Source organism: Pelobates fuscus, chromosome 1 (assembly GCF_036172605.1).
Source record: "Pelobates fuscus isolate aPelFus1 chromosome 1, aPelFus1.pri, whole genome shotgun sequence".
Lineage (NCBI taxonomy): Eukaryota > Metazoa > Chordata > Amphibia > Anura > Pelobatidae > Pelobates > Pelobates fuscus.
Genome location: NC_086317.1, coordinates 52,450,912 through 52,472,820, shown reverse-complemented (window position 1 = coordinate 52,472,820; position 21,909 = coordinate 52,450,912). Strand labels below are relative to the sequence as shown.

Genomic DNA, 21,909 nt, shown 5'->3' with positions numbered 1-21,909 from the left:
AAAATTGAGAACCCTTTGTTAATTCCCAAAACACCATAGGTTAGCAAATAGCCCTAAACAGCTTTTTTTCTGTATTTGTTTTTGAATTTCTGTTTACGTACAATACAACTACACAATTGTAATTTATTTGACACATAACTTTTAACTCTATCTATCTATCTATCTTCATATATATGAGCCAAAAGTGATGTACATATATAAATACACAAAAAAAACAGAAGTGTAGTCACATGACTTAGAATTTGCTGGTTTAATAACTAAATAAATCAATCAATCAGAAGGATCTTGGGAATGACCAGTTGGAGTGGAAACGTTGATCACTACATATATATTTGATGTATTCAGATATTAAACAAACAAAGTATAAGCACTGTGAGTGCACCCATCTTCTTTGTGGTTAACTATTTTACAAGGTATTCACCAAGGAAAGTATGTGTGTAATTTTATACTTCTGAGATGCAGTGTCATAGTTTTTTTGTGTGTAATTTTACATAACGGTCCACTTTAATGGAACAATGGCGTTGGTATTTTCAAAAATGTTTACATATATACCTAATTAAAAAAATATTTGATTTTTCTTTTTTTTAGATTATCGTGTTGCAGATACTATGCCTGCAACTATTCCCTACAATCAGTCCCATGACCAGAATACTGGAGGATCATACAACAGTTCTGATAGAGGAAGTAGCACGTCCGGTAAGCAGTGGCAGCAGCTTTACTATCCAGTTCAGTGCAGTCACATCCAGTGCAAACATTACAATTGGAGGTGGAAATACAGAAATATTTGGCTGGACTCCCTTAGCTTAGAATGTTTTTTTCTCTCCTTGCTAAATAGCATTTCCTCCATTGAAGTCTATTGAGAAATTGCTGTTTGGCAAGCAGAGTAAACCATTAGAATCCAGCCCATTGTTTCTGGTTTTTGACTCCTGTCTCTGTGCTCTCCCTGCACTGACTGTCAAATGAAGAGGAGAGCTTTAGCAATGGCCTCTATTGCAGTCTATCAGCAAAACCCAGTAAAAAATTATCGACTGGATTTGGCCGATATTTTTATTCAATTTACACTGGGTTTTATGCTAGTCGAAATTCTAGCATTCAAATCCGATAAGTGAGTCGGATGCTCAAGAAAAACCCTCTAGTAAATGTGTTTCAGACATATTGGCCTATATTAATGACTAACCATTGGCTTTGGAAGAGGATTTTAAATTCCATTAGGTTACTGTCCACCCATTATGCTCCCAAGGTGGTGCTGGTAATTAAAACAATGAAGCAGGGGGATATAGTGTCCCTCCGTGCCCTCATGTGTGGTCAGCTATTGGGGGCTACCATTGAAATAAGCACAGGGGGCTTAGAATTATTCAGCTTTTTCAGTTAAATCAACTATTTTTGTTTTGGCACTGTTGTGCCCATACCAACATTATAATAACTACAGCTCCTATTGTGTTTCTGAAACTAAAGAGTTGCAACGCTGATGTTATCATTGCCTATCCACATTGGGTGGACTACGTATATCATCAAAATTGGAGTTACTTCCAGAATGGATTTTCCATTTAATCATGTTTCAAAAATATTACTAAAATTAAAAAAATATATATATATTTTTATAATTGATATATTTGGTATATGCTAGAAAATATGTTATTGACATTATATAAGATTAAATAAATGTACCCATAATCAAAACCATGAAATATGCAAAAAAAAAAAAACTAGAGAAAAAGAGTTCAGAAATGATTAAATTCAAGTCTATGCCAGCTTTTCTAAGTGAAACAAATTATTTAATTTTGCCTAAAACTATTTTTGGACAAGTACAAATTATGTATGTTCACTGTCTTATTGCAACACTGAAACCTTAATAGATCATATCAAGATCATATTGTATTTTAAGTTACAGCAATTAAATAATAAAAAAGCACTTGGGAAAATATGTCTACAGCTCATTTGTTTTAGATGATAATCTATAATGCAATTAATTGCTAGAGGAAGATCACTGCAAATGATGTTGCTTGTAAAATTCATTTGTGGCTTTATTGCTTTTTTGGTATTTATTAGCTATTAATGTAATGAATATGTTTCTAGGTGAATTATGTCTATCTTAATTTCTCCAAAAGATTTATATTAGCCGGATAATGTAGAAATACATATTTCTGCAAAAAGCCAATAACAGAGCAGAAATCAGTGTTAATGTATTTTTTCACTATTTCTTTGCAGGAAGTCAAGGTCACAAGAAGGGCACGAGGACACCAAAAGTATCTAAGCAGGCTGGCATGAACTGGGCTGATCTTTTGCCCCCACCACCAGCACATCCACCACCACATAGCACCAATGAAGACTATACTTTATCAGCTGATGACAGGTAATACAAATGTAAACCTTTTGGTATTAGAAAAAAAAAATTGATATATGCAATAGGAATTTTAATGGTGATTATGCATAAATAATTCTTGATTATTTTAAAGTTGTAAAATGGAGCTGCAGAACTCTATTGGTTACCATAATAACAGTTCCATCTTTAGAACTTTGCTCAAATTATGCTTCTTTCAGCCAAAGTGAATATTAATGAAGAATCTGGGCAGTTAAAATTTAATTAAAATATTAAAAGTAAATAATTGTAGCAATTTAAGTTTAAACTTTAAAACCTATCTAACATATCAAATCTCATTTAAAATGGGGATGTATGTTGATGATTGTTTCTAAATAATATTTTAGCTATGACCGAGAACTTCCATGTCCTATGCCACCAACACGAATGTACCTTCAACAAGATGAACTGGAAGAAGAAGATGAGAGAGGACCAACCCCACCAATACGAGGTGCGGCCTCATCTCCAGCTGCTGTGTCCTATAGTCATCAGTCCACTGCTACCCTTACCCCTTCACCCCAGGAGGAACTTCAGCCGATGCTCCAGGACTGCCAAGATGATAATGGTCACAACCAACATCATCTTGAAAGAAGGTACAGCAGCCGTACTCCTAAAACCCTTTTCTTATTGGAGTAATAGACTTTTTTTCATATCTTCATCTGGTTACTGTTAGAAGCTTTTCAGATTTTATGTTTGTTGGCAGCTTTACAAATATATCCATAAATATTAGACATTTCTCACAAAATGGTAAAAACAAATATGTGTGAAGTACAATGTTATAATCATTGTGCAAATTACTGTGGATTTTGTTTTATTGAGAGAGGCAATGGAATTTGGGTCCTTATATAAGTCTGAATAATCCTTAAGTATATGTTTTTTTGTTGTTTTGTTTTTTAAAATTTACCAATGTAATATCCCCATGGATTTGTCAGTTATGCAGAAGTAAAATGGATATAGTAAGATAAATGTTCAACATCTGCAATCGTTCATAACAATGTCATGCTTTACCTTTTAAGGATAAATTAGCTAATTGACTGTTTTTCATGAAATCAATAATGTGTTTATGCTTTCTTGTGGATATAGATTAATTCCATCCAAGTCTCTCATAGAATAATGGCTGTTAGCTTACTTTTTGTGTCAGTTTTAATTTGTTATACATCATGTTAAATTAGTGATTGCTAAACATGTGACTTTGGAAAGAAATTTAACAAAACGCAAATGAGTTGTAGACATGATTAAATGTGAGAACTTTTTTTCATCAGTTGCAAATCTTAAAATGCATATGATAAAGCATCACAAAAAATATTATTTATTTACTTATAATATGGATAAAATCTTCCTATTTGGCTATCTGTCTGTCTGTATCTATTCCTACCACATACTCCAAACGTATGCGTGGACCTGCTCCTCTGTCATTAACTATGGCATTACCATATATCATTTTCTAAATACATGACTTATTTATTTATGATTTCAATTGCAGGCGCCATCAAATTAGTCCTCCTCCACCCCCAAGACCCATATCCCCGCCCCATACTTATGGTTATATTTCTGGACCAATAGTCTCTGACATGGATACAGATGTTCCAGAAGAGGAAGGGGATGAGGTAGACATGGAAGTTACAAAGATGCAAAGTCGTAGACTTCTTTTACGAGGCCTGGAGCAGACACCAGCATCCAGTGTTGGAGATTTAGAAAGTTCTGTAACTGGGTCTATGATCAATGGTTGGGGTTCGGCTTCTGAAGAAGACAATGTTTCCAGCGGACGATCTAGTGTCAGTTCATCTGATGGATCTTTTTTTACGGATGCTGATTTTGCACAGGCCGTAGCAGCGGCTGCAGAATATGCTGGACTTAAAGTAGCGAGACACCAAATGCATGAAGCAGCAGGAGGTATGTTTAATCTCCATCTGTGTCATCTGTGGAACAACTCATAAAATGCTAAATAATGCCATGTTTAGTTACAACTAACCATGGTTAACCAAATTAGATATATTTACTGTATATAGTTATTTTTGTTAATTAAGAGACTTTGTAAAGTCAAATCTTTAGAATCACATACATAACATAAACAATTAAATTTGCAATGTCCATATCTATCTCACCTTCATGCCAGATTTGATGTTATAACCTTTCATCCCACTTGTGATGTGACTCTGCCTTTGACCTAGTTATGTTATTGCATCAATTGCTATACAATGGCCTTGAAGAAGGGGTCCAATTTGCAAATAGCACGTGTCTTCAATGTAATAAAGCATTAAAACAAAAATACTACAAACATAAAAGAAAGGCATTCCAACTAAAATGATGTTGTTTATCTAGTACACTCTTAAAATATACATGGCTTTAAACCATGACAGATCTCCCTTATTAAGATTAGGAATTGGAAAATCACTGGTTGTTTTTGTTTTGCAGAACTTGCCTGAAAGAACTTTGTATAACAAAAATACCTAAACTAATATGATTTTTGTTCTTGTTTCCCAGGCCGAAGACATTTCCAGGGATCTCACTGCCCTAGGCCAACAAGCCCTGTGTCAACTGACAGCAATATGAGCACTGCTGTAATGCAGAAAAGCCGCCCCGGTAAAAAACAAAGACACCAGCAAGGGCATCTACGAAAAGAAGTCTACACAGATGGTAAGTTTTATTCAGTATTCTCTAGGTTTATGTTTAACCAAATGTATAAATATAGCTTTTTTTTTCTGCTCCTCATGTTTCTGCTCCTCTCTATTGCTCACCTCTCACTTGATCTGTGAATATAAGCAACAGATCAATCATCTCTTTTTTTTGGTGCCATTGGTGAAAATAAGAAGTAAATATACTTGGCCATTGAGCATTTTATATGGTTTGTGACTCATGTAAAGTTTGTCTTGGAGTCTGGATATTCATCTGATATTACCTGTACTGCCTGGTTTGAGCACCTTGCAGCCAGTAATGGACTACTTAACCATATAGATGAGTGATGTTGATTGGAGGTTTTTATTTTTACAATAACATGTATTTCAACCCTATTTTCCTAACCGTGAAATTAAACACATAGGAATATGAATATTTGTTCATAAATGTAGCTGTTTTACTATTTTTTATTTTCAACACCAAATGAATTCATTTTTAGTAAACGGTATACAACTGAAGGATGCAGATTGGATTGACAACTCTCCCTGCACTATGTGCAGCGTATAGGGACTTCTCCTTTCATATGTTCGTTACTGATTATATCACTGTTACATAAAGGATTCAGGCAACCAAAAATAACGCTCAGCATCTTCCCATCTGCTAGATGAATTAATAATAAAACGAGTACAGGCCATTTGTGTTTGGACCAGTTTTAAGTGATCTGCTCTTCAAAGTTTCCATGGCAGTTGGCAGCATATCCTCAGCTAAAGCTGGATGGTGCCACATTGCAATGAAACATCGAAGAATAAAGAATGCTGCCAGAATCTTATTTAAGTACTGAGCAAGTAGTGGTAAGGGATGTTAGTTTGCTTCTGAATGTACAACTTGGTGTTTTGTCACCTGGCAGTAACTTAAAATACATTTGCCAATTTTCTTTGTAAGTACTATGCCAAATCATTATTTTTCTTCAAATGAACAAGGCAAGTGCTGTGATGACTCTTACATTAAAGTATGTGGAAATTTAATTAGGTGGTTCTGTTTTTGCAGGAGTAATAATATGTAAGATATAAAGGGTGATTAGTTTGGTTTATATTAATTTTGGCATTGTTTTATATACTTAACATCTAATGTAATGTTTATGTGATACCCTACTTCCTCTTGTCTAAGTCCATCCCTAATTCTCGGGGACTTCAATATTCCCATTAGCCCACCTTTGACCTCAGAAGCCTCTAAACTACTTTCAATTACTTCCACCATTAGGCTATCGCATTGGGCTAATTCTCCTACCCATGTAGCTGGCAATGCCCTCAACCTCAATTTCTCTTATGCACGTACAGTATCTAATATCTGCAACACTTAATTTCCTCTTTTTGATCACCACCTCTTATCATTTGCTCTCCTTACCCAACAACCTCAGACTGACCCCCCTCAACTCAGTGGGAACCTTAATTCTATTGACCTCCAGCAGCTGTCAGCTTCTATTGATTCACAACTGCTATCCATCTCTTCCCTCTCCTGTCCCTTACTGGCCATCTCTACATGTAACACTACCCTCACCTCTGCCTTGAACGCTGTAGCCCCGCTCCAAACATGCACCTCGAGGATGGCACACCCCCAACCGTGGCATACTATATCAACATGCTACCTACAAAGATGCTCCCATTGTGCTGAACGCTCCTGGAGGAAGTCTCGCACCAAGGCAGACTTTCTCCATTGTAGATTCATATTGTGGTCATACAGTGAAGCCCTTGCCCTCGCCAAAAAGTCATACTTTTCCTCTCTCATTAGTTCATGCTCCTGGAATCCCAGACGTCTCTTTGACAACTTTAACTCTCTTCTTTGCCCTGCTGTGGCCAGCCCCCAAACCAACCTTACTCCCGATAGCATGTTACTTTACCGACAAGATTGAACAGCTAAGGAAAGAATTCTCCCCACCTTGCCATTCTTTTTCTCAACCACACGTAGATCATACCTTTTTCTACCCTTCAGACTTTCTCCACGGAACAAAAAGTGGCCGCACTTCTCTTTTCCTCTCGCCCCACCACTTGCCCACTCAATCCTGTCCCATCTCACCTTATCAGATCTCTCTCCCCTTGTCTTGTGTCTTTCTTAACACACATCGTCAAATGCTCTCTCCCTTCTGGCATTGTCCCTGTTGACCTTAAACATGCCACTGTAGTACCTATCCTAAAAAAACCCATCTTTTGACCTGTCCTCCCCCTCTAACTATCGTCCCATATCCCTGCTCCATTTTTCCTCAAAGCTTCTGGAAAGACTTGTCTTTGCCCGTGTGTCTCACTTCCTCAATTCCAACTCTTTCCTTGACCCTCTTCAATCTGGCTTCTACTCTCTCCACTCTACTGAGACTAACAACCTAATCACAGCTAAATCCAAATGCCACTACTACATACTAATTCTACTTGACCTCTCTGCTGCCTTTGACACCGTTGATCATGCTCTCCTTCTTCAAACTCTTCAATAACTCTTCTCTGTGACTCTGTCACGTGGGACTGTCATGTGGATTTCCTCTTATCTCTCCCAACGCTCATTCAGTGCCTCCTTTTCTAATGAGACGTCCTCCCCTCGTCCTGTCTCGGTTGGAGTCCCACAAGGCTCTCTCCTTGGTCCCTTTCTATTTTCTCTTTACACTGCTTCTCTTGGCAAACTTATTACCTCATTTGGATTCCACTACCACCTGTTCACTGATGACACCCAGATATTTCTCTCCTCCCCGGACCTCTCCACTGCTGTCCTTCAACGTGTCACTGCTTGCCTTTCTGACATCTTTGACTGGATGCCCTCCCGCTTTCTGAAACTCAATCCCTCTAAAACTAAGCTTCTTGTCTTTCCTCCTCCTTAAAGACACAAAGCTGTGGGTATTATTGCTGTGAAGTTCTGTGATGCACTCAGAATCACCAACAATATAGAGTTTTTAGAAAAGAGGGATATTAGGATAGAAAAGAGGGATGAGCAATTTTGGTACAAAATAGACACTGCCCCTTCTAAGTAGGAATGCTTGGGAGGAATGCTCTTGTATGAATGGGCCTATGCAAATATTGAAACAAATACCAGTAATTTGAGCAAAGCAATAGCCACAACTTTATTTAAATAGAAACTTTGCAACCAAGATTTCCCGACTGATGGATTGGTTTACATAAACACCTAGCTGGCTTCCTGCCCACTGATTAATAAGCAGATTTTGAGGTTTTCATCAGATCAAACTACAGCAAATTTAGTGGACAGATGTCAGCTGGGAGCACCATTTGACATTTCCAAACTGTAGGACACGATCTTGCTCTCAAGTTGAGTAATCTATTTACTAAAACTTATCAGTAGTATTCCGTTACCTCCTAATCTAATTAACTGCATTCTTAAACAGTAAAGGACCAGTGATAATTAGTTTTTAAGATCCTGATGGAGAAAATCTCTGCTCACTGCAACATCTTGTTTTTACACATGATTTCAAACTATTTTTCTTTTCATTTTCTGGATGTAGTCCCTCCTCTATTAAACTCTATGTGACCTTTTTTGGTGATGGATCCCCTTAACTTCTAATGACAATTAATAATTCAAAAGGCTGAGCATGGAGGTACTTATAATGCAATATTAATTGTTGTGTATGCTGTCTACACATCCCCTGGTTGCTAGACCTGATTGGAAACACTTGTCATCTTGTGTATAAGAATGGGGATCTCATTGTCACTTCTGCCACTCTTTTATGTTTGTTATAAGCTGACATTCACACTATGTTGCTTATCATCATAGTAGGACTTCAATATTAAGCAAGGAAGATAAAAAAGCAATACATGCTCATGAAATATTAATGAAGGAACAATGGCAGAGCCTTGTTTAAATGTTCATGGTGATGCAAGTGACATTTAAAATACAGAGGACACAGACATTTTAACCACGTGGTTGCCCTGTATAATCATATTATTTCAGAAATCTGTTTTACAATTCAGTTTATTTTTGATATGTTAAAGGGGTTCAAGAAACTCATGCCTTATCCATAGTATAAACGTAGCATCTAAACTCTATTTCCTGGAACTTTAATTCAGTATCACATCACTTGAAATATAAAAAAGGAAGAACAACGATTCTCAAACTACTTGATCAAAAAATATAATAATAGTAAAAATGTATATTTTTAGAACAATGAATGGCACATAGATCAGGATACTTTTTGGCTCTATTCGCTGGAGTGCTGCAATTCTTCAGTTTCTGTTTTTCCCTGGACTCTTTACCCAATAGCAATTATTTGTATTAACATGGATACATAAAGAATTACTTTTCCTAATAGCGTAACCAACAAAGTCTGCGTACTGTGTTATCCCCACCAAAGCTTTGCTCTGTTCTTGAAACCCTATTCATGTAAAGGTCATAAATTTGTTGAGTGGAAATTTTGAGCCCCGATTAGTATATTTTTTTAATTCTGTTTTTTTCTGCGTTGCGAGAATAAGTAGTGGTGGAGAATGTTAACAAAAATAGAATGAATGGGGAAGGAGAATAAAATATGTAGGAAATGCAAACAGAAATGCAGGGTCGTGACAGAAGTAAATATGAACAGAAAATGGTGGAGAGGGGAGTGGATGAGGAGAATGGTAGAGAGTGGTAGTTAGTGGTGGTGAATGTTAAGAGAAACTGTTAAACCTCTTATCTAAAGTGTTGGGGCAAACAAATTTTGTGCAAATAAAAGAACAGCCTATAATCGTCTCTCCTCATGCCTTCACACACAATATCGACCCCTGCCACAAAGGTAATGTGTGTATTCTCCAGAGTAAATTGGAGGAAAATGAAAATATTTTCATGATTTTGAAAGAAGGAATTCCATCATGAAAATGCCTTAGGTTGCCTAGATTTTATTAAAGAATCTTCTACAATGTTTCCTCTTTTTCACAAAGAACAGCAACTGGCAAACTGTGCTAAAAATTTCTGTTATATCCTCGTTCCCATCCTTAGCCACCTTGTCAGGCTTACTAAATTTGCTAAAGGGGAAGCATGTCACATATCTTTCCCTACCTTGCTGTTTGCTGTAGAAGCAATCTGATTAGGAATTTCATTACAAGTCAGCAATTTTTCAAAGAGGAGCATAATTTTTCCATTATTATATGAAAGCTTAATATTATAGATCTCTATCTAGTCCAAGAGAGGCGTTTTGAGGTTATTTTTCCGTCTGTGAATATGGGTACTTAATAGTTGAAAAAACAAATACAAAGGGCATGGCATGGGGTGAGTGCAAGTCATTGGACAATAAGTGTTTGTCCGTTTTATTACCTAGAGATATGCTCAGGATAGTGCACCTGGATGTCTTGGCTCAGGTCCAGACCGATAGAAATAAAATAGGATTTTTTTGTTAAATTATCTGATTTTCAGAGGTTATTACAGGAGGTACACTGTGCAGCAAATGAATAATGTCACACTGAAAATGTACAGTTAACTGATTTTTCTTTATAACATAAATACCCATCAGTGAGTTTTTTTTTTAATTCTTTTTATTGGCATTGAGTATATTTTACAGTTTATATGTTGCAATATTATGACGTTACTTGTTAGAAAACAACTTAGATCATTAACAGTGACAGTATGTGAGATTAGAATAAAAAGGTAAATAATCCATAATTTAGTTTCTTCAGAGAAAAAGTGAATTTAAGGGTGGGCACGAAGTTCTTGGGGGTCACAGAAAGTACTGTGTATCAAAGGAGTTAAAGGGACACTATAGTAACCCAGACCACTTCAGCTCAATGAAGTGGTCTGGGTGCCAAGTCCCTCAGGTTTTAACCCTGCAGATGTAAACATAGCAGCTTCAGAGAAACTGCTATGTTTATATCTGCAGGGTTAAGCCAGCCTCTAGTGGCTGTCTTCCGGACAGCAACTAGAGGTGCATCTGCGACGCTGGAGGCATATAATGCCTCCATCATGCAGAGCATCTATAGGAAAGCATTGAGAAATGCTTTCCTATTGACAGATTGAATGCGCGGACGGCACTTGCCACGCATGCGCATTCGGCTCCGCTGATGTCGGCAGAGGGAGCTGACGTAGGCGGGGGAGGAGAGGTCACCAGCGCCGAGGGAGCCCAGCGCTGGAAAAAGGTAAGCTGCTGAAGGGGTTATAACGCCTTCAGCCCAGCAGGAGGGGGACCCTGAGGGTGGGGGCACCCTCAGGGCACTATAGTGTCAGGAAAACTGCTTAGTTTTCCTGACAATATTGTGATCCTTTAATTTTATTAAAAAAAGACCAATATAACATATCTGATTTAGTTTATTGTCTAATATAAGCATCTTGTCTTCCTTCAGTTTTACAATACAGTTAGCATTTTAACGTTTGCATTAATTGTACATTTATGTCAAATTTGGAACTGATATTTTGCATTTATTTAGCTGTTTTTTCATTTTAATGCTCACTTAGAAACAGAGGACTATTATATTGTTAAGAAAAGTTAGGTAACTTTGTATTTAACTAGCATATTGCAGCATATGGCACTAGATCTTTTAATACAGGAGCATGTTGGAATAAGATATTTTTTTTATTAATCTTGTTATTTCGCTGCACTGTAGGAAAAAGCCTCTTATAATTGGCTAGCTGGATTAGCGCAGGCAGCTGCTGCGAACAGTACGCTGATTTGATGAATTACGTTGCACAGTAAATATGATCAGAATTGTATCTATACAGTAAATTTGGCCCATAGACTACAGTGATTGTTGCAATTAATTACATAATTTTCAAGGAACAATCGAGTTCTAAATGCAGGTTATGCTAGTTAAATACAAAGTTTTTGTCTTAAATCTACCAAACCCACGTCAGAGAGGTATATTCACTGAGAACTATTTAATCTACCGATTTTGCAAACCATTTATAAACTTTGCAAAACACTATAGATTTAATAAAACGCCATAACATCATAAGATATAATAGCAATACCCATAAGCTTTAAATACACTTGCACCAAGTATCTATCTTACAACTGCAGTTAATTGCAGGCTGCTATTATTACCATCATATAATCCATGTAGTGTACTCATGTTAAAATCATTTCTTCCCATTCCCTTCTCACTGGCTGCTAGAATAGAGCCAATAAGTTTGACCTACACAAGCTTATATAGAGTGTGGGAGGAGGGAGACCACCATTTACAACCAGCAGTTTGTATCTCTGCAGAGGAACAGAATGGTGTCCTTCCAGATAATTTTGTCTCATTTGCAGGTGAAGATAGGTTGGGCTAAAAGAGCAATGCAAAAGTTATCATGTGAATGTAATTAAAACTATCTTGTATTGGTTTCCCTAAAGGTACCCTCATATAATACTTGATTTACCTATTAACAGGCTTGTCAGAAAGTACATATTATGGAGCTTGTTCTAGAACCTAATGCTTAGCAACATGTTTTGAAAGCATTGTTATATGCTGGTTTGATTATTAGTAATGTCATTGCTTTGGAGCTGGGATTACCCTGGTTCAAACCCCAGTCACAGACCAGCTTACCAGCAAGTGTCCTTGGACAAGACTCTAAAAGGAACACTAGAGTGTTAGGAATACAAAACACTACAGTGTCCCTCTGCTCTCTTCCCTCCCCCTAAACTAATGCACATGTGCGATGAATGACTCAATGCTCTCCTATAAGGATTTTGAAAACGCTGGATGTCCTCATGCAAAATGTGAGGATGTCCAGCTTCATTTCATGTAGTCAATCTCCATGAAACAGAGGGAAGCGCCTCTGGAGGCAGTCATAGCATTGCAATGTAGACATTGCACTTTCTCTGAAACTGTTTTACATTGCAGGGCTAAGTGAGACAGGGGCACTGTGCCTAAACCACTTCAATGGGATGAAGTGGTCTGGGTGCCTATAGTGTCCCTTTAATGATACATATCCACCTACCTCAAATCCTCAAAGATTGTAAATTAGATTATCCTATGTGACTGTCTACATATGCAAGGGAAACAAAAACATTTGTTTACAGCTGCAAATTATTCTAAATGTCATGACCTCTGAAAATTGTTAAGCAATGTAAAAATAGGAAATATGGCTCATTTATCCATTATTCTCACATAAACTCTGTGTGTAGTCTGGAACAAATAACCTTGATATGAATTTTCAGACAACACTCGACCTAATCAAATGCTTTTGTAATGCATAGTGTGTTCAAATTAGATTTTATATACCTAACACTATGTCACATCATTACTGGTTCAGAAAGTAATAAGGACTTAATTTTGTAGGCAGATGATTCCCCATCCATCACAATGGCCTCTATGAAACGACTTAGAGAGATACATATATAATTTATAGATAAAACTTGTCATAATATGTCACCACCAACTCCTGCTTGACAGAAGGCAATTATTATACTTCCCAGATGAAAACATTAAAAACTAAAAAATTATAAAAAAAATAATAATGGTATAATAATGATAATAATAATATTAATAAAATACAATTTTATCTAGCCCCACTAAGTACCAAAGAGTTAAGAAATCCATTCATTTGGTTCTAAAGAGATCAATGAATGGAATTTTTTTTTGTTTTTTTGTTTTGTCTGTGATATGTAAAAACTTCTGTGGATGTGTTAGATGATTTTTTTTTAATCATTTTTAGAGATACAGGGAGAGATAATTTTAACCCAGTGTCTTCTACACAGTAACAGAACAGAAGATACTATGCATTTCTTGAAGCATATCTGGTATTTTATTAAATTAGAAGTAGTGAGAACATGCACATGATTAAACATTACACTGATTTCTGCAAATTTAGTTGTATATTGTGGTATTTTATTAATATTTAAACCCTCTTACATGTACTTTAATATCCGTTTTTCAGATCTACCACCACCACCATTACCACCTCCTGCTATAAAATCTCCAACTGGTCCAACCAAAGCACAGCTTGAAGTGCGTCCTGGTTTTTCACAAAAGTACTCTTCTGTAGATCAAAGATTAGACCGGCCTGCTGAGAGAAAAGGAGCAAACTACAGAGGGAGGGAAGAAGGAGATAATAGACAGCATGCAGATGTACGGACTAATTCAGGAGAAAGGAGAGAATCTCTAGAACAACAAATTGATGGGAAAATGAGAAGAGTGAAAACTGGGAGACGAGAAACTACAACGACAAAAACTCAACTTCAAGGTATTTATTTTGTTGATGATAAATGAAATGGTTCCAACAGATAACATAAGGTCTTGTTTGGTAGTACAACTTCAGAACTTCAATAATATATAACATAGATGTTACTCATGACATAAAACTTGAATATCAAACTTAAGCTTGCGTTAAGCTGACCCCCATTAAACAGCACAAATAAAAAAATCCACTGTGTTTCGTTAGTGCTACGTTTGTGCTTTTTCCTGACATAAAATGAAGGATTTGTGCTGCTTTTAGTAGTACGATTATAGCACTAACAAAACACAGTGGATTCCTTTATTTGTAGGGGGGCCTGTTTCACACAGCCTCAAACTTATTCAAGTTGGAACAGTATAGTTATTCAGGGAACTGCTAAGAGGGATACAATATATGCAAATAATATAAATAGCTTATTTTTTTATTCCATTATCTTTTGGCATTGAAAGAATACGATAGTCATCCAGGCCACTTCATCTGAATAAAGTGGCATAGGTGCCATGTCCCTGTCCTTTTAACCCTGACAGGAAAAGCATTGGTGTTTTTCAGACACTGCATTGTTTAGCAATGAAGGGTTATGTCCACCACTAGTGGCTGCCAGCATTACAGACACTAGAGGCGCTTTTGCTGCACTGACCAAGTAAAACTTGGTCAATTGACGTGGAAAGGAAAGCACTGATTCAACCCCCATGCAGTGCTCACTACACATGAACTTTAGGTACCCAATGATCCTCTATGAGAAGCATGGGACTGGACCATGGTGGAGCATAACATGCCTCCACCATGATGTCTTGAGAGGCAGAGAATCTAGCAGCACTGAAAAAAGGGTTAGTAAAACATTTGATTTTTATAATTTTATAGCAAACAGGGGAAGGGTGACCTTTATTCCATTTTGTATTCCTAAAGCTGTAGGGTTCCTTTAATTTCTTTTGACAGAGAGTAGCACAAGTAGGAGATAGTCTAGAAATGTTCAGTTACTGTGAACATTGGCCTCTGACTTCACAAAACATTACGATGAGAGTTTACGATGTAAAGTCTTTTTTATTGTAAGACAACATTGGTAGGTAATCTGAATGGTTAATAAGCAGGCTCATCTTTGGGCGAGTGCATAGTCTTTAAGACACTTCCCAGTACCTCATATAACTCAACCTCATCAATAATTCAAAGGTTCCTCACCTTTTGTTGTAAACCAAATTATTTTCACTATTTGCACAGCAAGTAGCAACAGAGACATTATTTGAATGTATTAAAACTATTTAAAAAACATGAAGACTGTGTTTCTACAATTGCAACTTACTAGATAATATCTAAACCAACAATTTACTAGGACAAATTTACATTAATGTAAAATGTTATGTATGATGATTGTTTAATGTAGGATCATTTCGTAATGCTTTTCTTTTCTCAATACAAAATTACTAATTTCCTTTAGAAATTGAGGAACATAAATTTTACTCTCCATTATTTTAGATGTTGTACTGTTATTTACGTATTAAGTTATTATCTTGCTATATTTCAAAATGGTAATATATTTACATCAATAAGCATTCAAGACGCAATTTTGACAATAGAGAATGAAATAGCATGTTATTTTAACATAACTTATAAAATATGCTTTGCTCTATCGTTGTTGTGGTTTTAAGCACATATACATATTTCCACAGAGGATATCGTACCCTATTGTAAACCAACATTCCCCTCATCAAACAATCCTCGAGATCCTAGTTCCTCTAGCTCGATGTCCTCAAGAGGATCTGGTGGAAGAAGAAGGGCAGATCAAACAACAGGACGCAGGAATGCTGCAGAAATGCAACTTTTCGGAACATATGAGCAAGGAGTTGATGAAGATGAAATAGAAGTAATGTCATTTTAAATTATTATATTAAATAATTAATGTATTCTTTACAAGGAGGACCATCAGGAGTAATTTTGATCGGCTACACAGAAAGGCAACCATTTGCTAGTCTGAGATCGCTAAACTGCAATTCTCATTGCACCTAATTATAGTATTTAGTTACCAACAGCTCCAAACTCAGAAGAACAGTCCACATCCTTGGACTGTTTATGGATGGACATGTTATCAATTATTAAATTACTGTACTGACATGTTCCTTCCTGTACCTACCAATCCCCATCTGTTAGCACACTTGCCAATGTTTGCACATAGAAGTTAACCCTGGGCTGCTTTTGGGTCACAGTGCATCTAGAAGGGTAGTTGTAAATAGTTGCATCGATTTTTCCTAATTGCATTTAATATAGTGGTATTTTATTAGGTGTGACTTTGTTTAGGGTAGGTTGATCAAATAAGCATTGTGCTTTCACAGCCCCTCCAACAGCAACTGTGAATGGGCACCAGGACCTTGCAGAAAGTGCTTCAACAGCACTGTCCCAAAGATTTTGTAGGTTGGGAGCCAGCTACACAGGCCCTTTATTTATTATTATCACTTGCTTCATCAGCGAAATCCCCGCAGCCACCCTCTCCTGAACTAATACCACCCAATGTTGTCAGGTACTAAGCAGAGTAACCAAATAAGTTGTACTTTACCCCGTAAATGAATTTTTTAGTCTAAATTCTAATCCTAACCATTAATCAGATCTAATACTTCGCTTATACTTCCATTTTTCTCTGCTTTGCAAACGGTTTGCAGCAAAAAGTCAATCGATATCATGTAACATATTTGATGTTCAATATTGGCAGTAGGTAAAGAAATATTAAAATAGTAGATCTAATGGTTATGACATTTCTGCTTGGCATATCTTACAAGCTGATTAGGACTATGCCTTAGTGCTTCTTCATAGATTGGCTTTTTAAAGTAAATAACGTCAAGTATATGGTAAATTGGCTTTAGAAAGAAGAGAGTAAAATGAATCTAAGCATTTAATTTCTCTCAAAATGTATACATTTGTCATAATGATAACACTGAACCCAACGAATGGTTATCATGCATAATATGGTGCGAGACAGGAGATTCTGTTTAAGGATCTTCTAATTTATAAGTGGTAAATATTAATCCGTCTGACTGCATGTTGTATTGATTCATTTGTTTTCATGTCATAAGTAACAGCTGTTAAAGTGCATCTTGGCCTAGAAAACAACCCATCTAAACAGCTGTTTTCATCTTCTGGGCTTAAGATGTGTATGAGAAAATAAGTTTCTAGATCTTATTATTTCTATAACTTTAGTTTGACTTAAAATTGTTGAGTTAAAATTGTATATAATGTTGCATGACAACTTGCCTCATAGATTAAATTATTAGCCAAATGTGGAAATTTAATATATTTATTTTTTATTGAAATATCCAAGCAGTTGTCCTGGGGAAAATGAGCTAAATAAAATTTTGACATACATTTATTTTATATTATTTGACAGGAAACAGAAAGTTGAAGGCCAAGAAAAAGGATGGAGATCTTATCAGATATTAATCCCTTAAGATGCCTCAAGACGAATGACGTTATACCAGAGATGCTGTTCAGTGCAATCAAATTGTACACATTTTTTCTCATTTTTATATCCATAATATCAACTGAACACATTTTTGCTTCATTTGTTTACACCCTTCCCCCTTTGTATACATCTGACTTTGACATTTACCAAAAGCAGCACTTACCATAAAACTTTCTTACTTCTCCGGCCACAAAGACAGCTCTCCGAGAAGCTGGTACTCATGCTGCTTTTAAAGATTAGACCGCAGAAGGTGCAGAGACTGGAATACTAAGCTTATTTCCTACTAATCTTATCACGTCTGTTGCCTATCAAGTCCTACCTGGAGGTGATGCAGTGCACTGCCTCTGAACCGCCAAAGCACCAACGTCCGTCTTTCTTAAACATTTAAGTAATTGAAATCAACCACCTACGTCATAAAAATTCATGCACAAACAATGATATTTTTTTCTGACTGTGTGTTAGGTCGCATTTAGTGGAAAAACTATTTTATCAGAGCTTTTTCATCATAAATGTAATGATTACTGTTACAGCAGTATTGCCCATCAAACCATTATTATCAGCAGTATGGAGGTAATTGCATTGTAAATATGTATTTTCATATGTCTCTGTGGTACTTGTCTCTCCTACATCCATTATTAAGGTATCTTTGGTACTACATCTTATTGATTATATGGAAGTCAAGCCAGCGAAATGCCTGGTGGTTTTGCGTTACTTAGGAAATCTTTCAGAAATCATTTATTTTTCCATTCAACAGCATTTGTAGGAAAATAAAAGGAAAAAAAAAAGAATTCTAACATTTGTAATAAATGCCAAGCAGGAAATGCTATTTGGTTGAAAAATTTAATGGCTCTTCGTAGCCAATCAAGCATAAAAAAAAGACATGCCACTTCAGGAAATTTGGTTTGACCTTTTTGTTTTGTAATGCACTGTTTTATTGGTTTTAAAAGCACAATCACTAAACTTTATTTTTAAACCATTGTAACTATTAACCTTTTTTGCCTTTTTGATAAATGTTGAAAATTATAATTTTTTTTGTTTATGTATTTTGTTAATGCTGAGTTCTTTTTGTTGTTGGACTGTTTGAAACGATCATCATACCTTAGAACTTTACTGGGTCATTGGCACGGAAATCTCTTGTCCTCTTCTACTGAGGAACAAACAGTCTGGACCCAAAACTAAAGGGGTGAATGCTGTAGCATTTTTGAACAGGTAGTAGTCAGGGATCGCTACCAGTTCCCCCAACTGGAGAAGAGTTGTTTGACCAGGTGGCCCAGCAAATCCAGGAGCTGTTTGGCCAAACCCAGTAAGTTCCTATGTATGAAGATAATAGATGGTTTTAATATTGTATCTCAAATGATAGCATGTGTGTAATGCTTCTTAACAGGACTGGCTCAAGGGAGGCAATTAAGTCTTCGGTATATAACTCTAATTCAAGAAGGACATAATGGCTACATTTTCTGTGCTTCTACATGAAAGAGTATTTACATAAAAATCCTAAATTTCACATATTTATTTACATAGAATTAAATCACTGACCGCATTATGGAGACATTGTACATGGTGAGAAAATCTATACTAGCCTCATTATTTCACTCACTGTTTATTTTTATGGATTCCATTTTTTTATGCTCTCTCATAGATTTTATTTGAGCGCAAGTTAGTCAAATGCACTTGTTTCAGAAAAATCATATCAATAGATGCAAAAAAAAAATAAGATAATCCAAAAATAACTGGACAAATATTTTATTTTAAATTTGGGCTTTTATAATAAAGGCACTCAATAAACAAAATGTATGCAAGTACATTTAACAAGATTAGGGTTTCAAATCCAACACATATAGTTTAATATGTGTGAGAAAATGTAAACCTCCATGGGATTTTTATTAAAAAATACTCTTTCAAATAAGAATCGTAGTATGTTAGCTTCTATTTCCTTTTTTAGTATTATTATTATTATGCCCATTTGGGCAGCCAGTAATGATATAAATGCTTATTGCACACCTTAGGTTACCTATATTATTTATACCATAGGGGCAAGTGGGTCAATGTTTGTAGAACTTTACCACTCCTGACCTGGTTATTGGAAAAACAATAAACTTGTGTTTCCTGGTAAAGGCACAAGGGTGAATACTGTGGCACTTTAATTCCCTGGCTCTGAGTGAAAGGCTTGTTTTATTAGTATTTTTATTTTTACTGTGACAGCTCTTTTCGCTTTTCCCAGCTTAGTAAAAATACTTGATTAGGTGTAACTCCAGACTCCAGGGTACAATTGTAGTGTTATTCTCGTCTTACTGTTTGATATTGCAGAAAAAAATGCCATCTTCAAAATGTTCTGCCTCTGCAATAACTGTCAGTGAACACATTTGTCTTAGTCGTTTATTGGATATTCTGGTACCAACCTTAAAAAACAGGACTTTGCCCTTTACTGTTAAATTTGAAAAAAACAAAAATGGAAATCATAGATAGAATAAATATATTTTTTTGCATTCAAGTAATTTATCTTAAATTTATCAATATACCAAATAAATATTAAATTGTATTATTTGGGCTTTATTTACTAAACACTATACTATAGTAAAAAAAGAACTGAATTGCAAAAGCAAAGCTGTGACTATAGGTAAATGTTTCTAAATCAACTATTAAATATTGCATTGATTTTTAATTCCATTTTTAATTCGCTGTAATTGACTACTTGTTGGGACAAGCAGTGCAGTATTTGGATATTAACTCACTGGTGTGTTTTGATGAATTGTCAATCAATTTGCAAAATTAAAATCTGGACTACATTTGGTCCCATTTAAAAACCTATTGCACAGATGGTACATTAAATAACATACAAAATAAATACATATAAGACATACTATAAGTAGCTTTTCTTGTTGTAAATTCCATTCCTTAAAACCCTCCAGATTACCAAGAAAAATGATATTTAATGTCTATGCCCACGATGAACCTCTTTTCATTAAAGTTAAATTATTTTATTTGCATTCACCGATATCAAGAAAAACTGGACATGGGGATAAAGAATGACAGTGTGCCCAATTTTTGTTATCAGAATACACTTTCAAGCATAGTTAGCTCAGATTTGGAAACTTGAGAATTAATTCATGTGTTGCTAATTACCAAATAAAAGACATAATGTAAGCAGTGTTTTCTCCTATTCATAGTTAATGTAATTAAGATTTATGAAATTTACTTTTTCGATAATATCTCTGATTATTAATGATGTGCTAGATACAAGTTATATTTACTTCTCCTAATACCACATGAAATAATCCCCTGTGTCTTGTACCTACTGACCCTATGGTATAAATTAATTGTATTTTGCTCTTACAGTGAGGGTGATAGAAGAGACAGCACAATTTAGCGTGCTCCCTTTTAGCACTCAGAGTTAAAAGACCGAACTTATTGAAAATGAAAAAAAAGAACTAACAATAGAAATAACAAATTCAATATGTCTAAACAATTTGGAAACTGCTGAAATCTGATTGGTCAGTTTGGTGCTCGAAATTTGGCGTATGCTGTTTTCTGTCCATGAATTCTGTAGCTGAATTGTAATATGTACTTTGATTTGTCCTTGGTGCTAACACATAATAGTGCTTTTTTCATGGGCAGCCATTGGGTATCGCTGCACCTAAAAATAAACTGATTTCTTAAATATTATGTTTAACAAATTCTTTTTTTTTAAGCAACAACAACAAAACAGAAATAATTAAATCATTGAAAGAGTGAAAAGTGTAAGGGAACAATTCATGTGATTCATGTTTTATTATGCTCATTAAAAAATAAAAATAAAAAAAAACATCTTATTTTTAGCCATAATTTTGCATACTGATGATCAGATAATCCGAAACATAATTTTTTGTCACATTATTTATTAAAACTGTTCTCAAGTAATCGCTTTTGTGCTGTGGTGTTTTCTTTTACAATTTACCATGAACCACTTTTAGATAATTATGTGGTAGTGTTACAACAGACTTTCATCATGGCCATTAGCCTCTCAATAAATCTAATAGGTTCCACTTATCTTTCTGTGGGAATTTCCTGTTATAGAGACGGAAACGTGCTTTTCACGGGCATATCTAATTTTATAACAGGAAAAAAGGAAGAAAGAATAGGAGCATTCACTTGTTAACCTAGCAGATTCATGTGCACAGTAATTTGGTACAGGAGTTTTAAGTGATAGTTTGTACACAAATGTGTCCAGGTCATAATCAGAAGCATTGTACGCTCAAAAGGATCCATGTTTTGACCTGAAACTAGACTCTGGCTCGTAACTTTGATAATAGCCAGTTTTATCTCTGAAATACATATACAAATACATATACACAAATATACCTTCTCAAAACTAATATCAGAATTCTTTGGTAAAACGGAATTACAG

General features: G+C 35.6%; 1 protein-coding gene across 2 annotated transcripts in view; it reads left to right on the top strand.

The window, feature by feature from the left end:
* ROBO1 (roundabout guidance receptor 1) overlaps nucleotides 1–20,111 on the top strand; it is a 903,637-nt gene extending 883,526 nt beyond the window's left edge. For both annotated transcript variants that reach the window (XM_063448635.1, XM_063448644.1), the window contains 8 exons: nucleotides 589–696; nucleotides 2,209–2,353; nucleotides 2,707–2,952; nucleotides 3,843–4,252; nucleotides 4,844–4,996; nucleotides 13,784–14,089; nucleotides 15,745–15,938; nucleotides 17,451–20,111. In XM_063448635.1, coding sequence (XP_063304705.1) covers nucleotides 589–696; nucleotides 2,209–2,353; nucleotides 2,707–2,952; nucleotides 3,843–4,252; nucleotides 4,844–4,996; nucleotides 13,784–14,089; nucleotides 15,745–15,938; nucleotides 17,451–17,465 — 1,577 coding nt within the window. In that variant the 3' untranslated portion in view covers nucleotides 17,466–20,111. The remainder of the gene's footprint in view (nucleotides 1–588; nucleotides 697–2,208; nucleotides 2,354–2,706; nucleotides 2,953–3,842; nucleotides 4,253–4,843; nucleotides 4,997–13,783; nucleotides 14,090–15,744; nucleotides 15,939–17,450) is intronic.
* Nucleotides 20,112–21,909: the final 1,798 nt, after the last annotated feature.